The sequence below is a fragment of the Parasteatoda tepidariorum genome, chromosome 5 (assembly GCF_043381705.1).
Source record: "Parasteatoda tepidariorum isolate YZ-2023 chromosome 5, CAS_Ptep_4.0, whole genome shotgun sequence".
Lineage (NCBI taxonomy): Eukaryota > Metazoa > Arthropoda > Arachnida > Araneae > Theridiidae > Parasteatoda > Parasteatoda tepidariorum.
The window spans coordinates 23,814,173-23,818,565 of record NC_092208.1 but is presented as its reverse complement, the minus strand read 5'-3'; the positions used below and the strand labels follow the sequence as shown (position 1 = coordinate 23,818,565).

The following is a 4,393-nucleotide window of genomic DNA, read 5'->3' as shown; positions in this document are numbered from 1 at the left end:
ATTTTAGGATCCATCCTTGGTTACTAACAAATAAACGCACTTCAGTAATGAAGTAAGAACGCTCCATAAAACAGAACACCTCTATTTACGCTTTTACCTCAATTTTCGCTTCTGTTTTCATATTTTGTAATCTGGCAATCTTGTTACGAAGATATTTTAAATCATTCATGAAAAATGTCCTGTTCATGTATGTTCATTTGGATTCGCAATTCGCTTCATAGATTTCGTTTTATGTTAAATTCTGTTTTTTCCTTATATTTTACATTTCTGTTTTAACGTGATATTTTTACTTTATGTGTTCTATTTTATTTTTTGTAAATTCTTTTTTGAGTGCTCCTCACACTATTGTATTGATATATTTTGCTTTGGCTATATTGATACAATATTAGAAAGCACTCCTTTTTTCATAATCGTGTGAGCTGATGAAAAGATTATATACTTTATTTTCCGGATTTTTATAAATATTTTTTCCTTTATCGAACTTTTTTTCCTGATTTTTATTATTTTTATTATTATTTTTCTTTTTCCCTTTTTTCATTGTTTTGTAATTTTTCTATGTTTTTTCTACATTTTGAACCTGTGCAAGTAGAGAGCAGTACGGGTCTGCGTGGATCGCATAAATGGTTTGCGAACACTCCATTTCCTTCCACATACCTCTGGTTACAGCAAACAGACTTTAAAAAGTTGTTATCCTTTCTGATCATTCTTTGCTTTTGATAGAGTGTGATTCTAGTTATCAACGGTATTTTCGTTTTTCAGCTAGATTTCACTATTTTCGTAGTGTATGTCGGATTAAGTTTTGGAGTATCTTTACCAGCAGTTTGAAATTGGTTTATTGAAATATTTGTTTTAATTTGCTTTATGCGCTAAAATATTTTAATTCAAAATGTTTCTACGGAAATTAAATCTGGACGTATCATATGCCAAAACTGACATATTCAAATATACGAGGGTTGTAAATTAAATAGTGGCAACTTAACCTTTAAACTCACAGAAGGACGGGTATGCGCAAATTAGATATGGGAGCTGTGAGGTGGGGCTGTTGTCGATGTGTAGAGTGCAAAAAACAGTCGATTTGCTTAGAAGGGTAGTTGTTGTGTGGCGTTAAAGTGAGGAGTTTCGTTTCCATCGCTCTAAAGCATGTTTTCACAAGGTGATCAGCGGTCGTGGCTTACAATCGAGGTTACCCGTGGCAAAAATGCAACAGAATGCTATCGAGGATTAGTGGAAGCTTTGGAGCAAATGCTTTACCATATAGGACAGTAGCACGATGGATTCAAGCATCTCGTCTTTTTTCGTCATTAAGCCTTTTCACAGCATGCTTTAGAGCGATGGAAACGAAACGCCTCACTTTAACGCCACGCAACAACTACCCTTCTAAGCAAATCGACTGCTGCAAATCGACGGATCTACACATCGACAACAGCGCCACCTCACCTCTCCCTTACCCTATTTACGCATGCGCGCCCTTTTGTGAGTTTCAAGGTTAAGTTGCCACTATTTAATTTACAACCCTCGTAGATTGATCAGCAATTTTTAAGACATTGTTAAATAATATGATTCNCTCCCATACCCTATTTGCGCATGCCCGTCCTTCTGTGAGTTTCAAGGTTAAGTTGCCACTATTTAATTTACAACCCTCGTAGATTGATCAGCAATTTTTAAGACATTGTTAAATAATATGATTCGTTTTTAAATTTCTAATAAAATATTGAGCATAACGTAATTAATTAAATTTTCAATTCTTGATTATCAGAGTAATAAAAAATTTGTAAATCTAATTAACTTCTTAAGTTCCTGATAAATAATTGTTTCTATTATTTCTTCTTCTTTGAGTCTAAGCTTGCGCCAATAAAGCTTCAATTAATACTGATTAGCCACTTATTGCTACTCGATTAAGGAAATATGACTAGTTAACTTAAACAATCAACTAAAACTATTAAATGATAACCCTATATTGATAAGGAGAAAATTAGAAAAAAAAATGGTTTTATTTCTTTAAAGTAAGTGCTCAGAAATGAATAGTACTAATAAACAATGTAAAGATGAAATGCGTCATGGTAATAAAAGCTTGTGAGAATATTATTTAACTGTCATTTTCACCATTCGCCAATTTCAAAAGATCTTTCGTTATCCAGCCCAGTTTCTTTGAACTCTGAGATGTAGAATCTAGCGACTCGTGTCCTGATGCCAGCGATGGTGGTATGAACAACTTTTTGCTAAAGTCGCTATGTCTTGGGTCTAAGTTGGATGGTCTTGAATTGGCGTCCAAAGCTAAGTGCGTTTGCTTGTCTGTTGTCACCAGTTTCTCAGGAGTCGACCAATGTTTCGTAAAAGCTTCGGACAGCTCGTCGTCCTCTTCATTCGGACTCTTGACCATGGTGTCAGCCTCAACGTAACCATCAAACTCCTGTTCTGCCCTCAAGTAGTTCACAGTCGGGCCACCAAAGGAAAGCGCATCTTTTTGTGAATCGCTATTTGATGGACAACACGGGACGGTTGATACAGCGTCGCTTTGGCAGTTTTTCGAGCATATAACACCTGATTCATCTCGGACAAAGTAAGCTATTTGTGTTGGGATGGCTGGATAGTGTGGCCTAGGTGTAGTGGATTTGGAACCTCGTCTTGCTTCTCCGCAGCATTTAAAGAAGTAAAAGCAGCAATGGTAATTTTGGTCTTGGTTGTTGGTGAAGCAGGTAGAGCAGAAATAAGACTTGCTGAAGTCGTAAGGATCTAAGGTGAATCCGAGCGAGATTTGAACAAAAGTGAAAATGAGGTGAACAGAAGTTCTCATTTTTTTTTGGGCTTGGTTTGGTGTTGCAAATTTGGTTTCTATCCTTTTTCCTTGTAAATTCTAATTTACAATCAGAACTGAAAAAAAAAAGAAATTTTTAATTGCTTAAAAATGCATTGAAAAATTTAAACTGATGCAGAAGATTGTAATTTTAACTTGTCTTTCTTTTTGTTTAACTAAAAATGGCTTATTTGAAATTTTCAGACTAAAACAAGCTAGGACACTTAAGGATAAAGTGAGGACAAAAGGGTTTACTAAGGTCACTGAAGAGGCTTTTTTCCCTAGGGAGTAGAAAGATAAAAAACATATGTATTTACATTTACATGTTATCCGTGTTTTGAAATTTTTAGTTAGCTTAACTGATTATGAGTAAATTTTGTGAAACAAAATGTCCTATTGCCAATGATGTGACAGACGCGACAACTTCATATCAAGCAAAGATGCATGGTGGTCTGGAATGAATAAAAGCTGGCTGAAAATCTAAGCGTTTTGATAAACTAAATATCATGTAATTCGTTTGGTTTTGGAGAGTCACTAATGAAAGATATAATGTCAGATATGCAAAAATTATTGTGGTTAATCCAGTTTGTAGGTGAAAAAGTAAATTTCGATATTCGTAACATTTCAATAAATGAGAATCTAGTTATTCGGTATTTGCGATTGCGATTAATATAAAGGCAATTAATAAGCATTTAAATGCGGATATGGGAGTTTTTAATGAAATAAATTTAAAATTCTTAAGTTTGAAATTTGGAAACAATTGGCATTGAAAAATGTAAATTTTTTTTATAGAGGAAACGGATAAAATATTGTATAGATTTCAAAATATCGAGAATGAAATTCAAAATTTACTTATCGTGCTTGTTATATCACATCCCGAGAAGAAAAGTGACACAATTCAAAATACAGAAATTTTGAGGTTAAGTAAAAAATACGTATAAAGTGCCCCATCAAGCTCAAAAATTGTCACAATTCTAACACGTAATCTGAGGGCAGTTGTGTCAGTTTTGTGTCTAACTCAGAATAAATGTTATAGTATTCTTTAGGTAGATTTTTCTTAAATGCTGCATTTTAGAGTTACGACACAGTTCTTGCCGGAGTGCGCTAAGCAATCAAATTTTTTTTAAATTTTCTTTATTTTTTTCTTAGATCGCATAAATAACTGTAAATATGCTTCCATTTCTGTAGTCATTTAAACTGAAATTATTTTTATCTCTATAAGATTTATGATATATACTACTAAATGAGAATGAAAATTCATTATTTAGTTTGGAAATAATTATTCTGATTGCTGGTTACTAACTTTCAAATTTTTATCTGGAATTAGTCTTGCAAATAAGTTATGAATTGAATTATTCCATCTGCTGTAGAAGTTAATTGTTCGTTTACAAAGCTATTTGAATATTCATATGGCTTTGCAAGGAATTGTTGTATGCCTGCAGTAATAAAAAAATATGTATTTTAGAATAACTTTTAAAATTATTGCTTTCAACTGACTTAGAGATAAATTAAAATAGCCCCATAACCATATATGGCAGTACTTTTACTTTCGTTACTTGTACCGCCGGTACAAGTAAAAAGTACGTATACTTTTATGTA

At 33.2% G+C, this 4,393-nt stretch overlaps 1 protein-coding gene across 1 annotated transcript in view; it reads right to left on the bottom strand.

Moving 5' to 3' along the window:
• Nucleotides 1-1,972: 1,972 nt before the first annotated feature.
• LOC107451304 (uncharacterized) overlaps nt 1,973-4,393 on the bottom strand; it is a 4,738-nt gene continuing 2,317 nt past the window's right edge. The window contains exon 2 of the mRNA XM_016067360.3: nt 1,973-2,871. Within this exon, the coding sequence (XP_015922846.2) occupies nt 2,087-2,794 (708 nt within the window). The 5' untranslated portion in view covers nt 2,795-2,871 and the 3' untranslated portion in view covers nt 1,973-2,086. The remainder of the gene's footprint in view (nt 2,872-4,393) is intronic.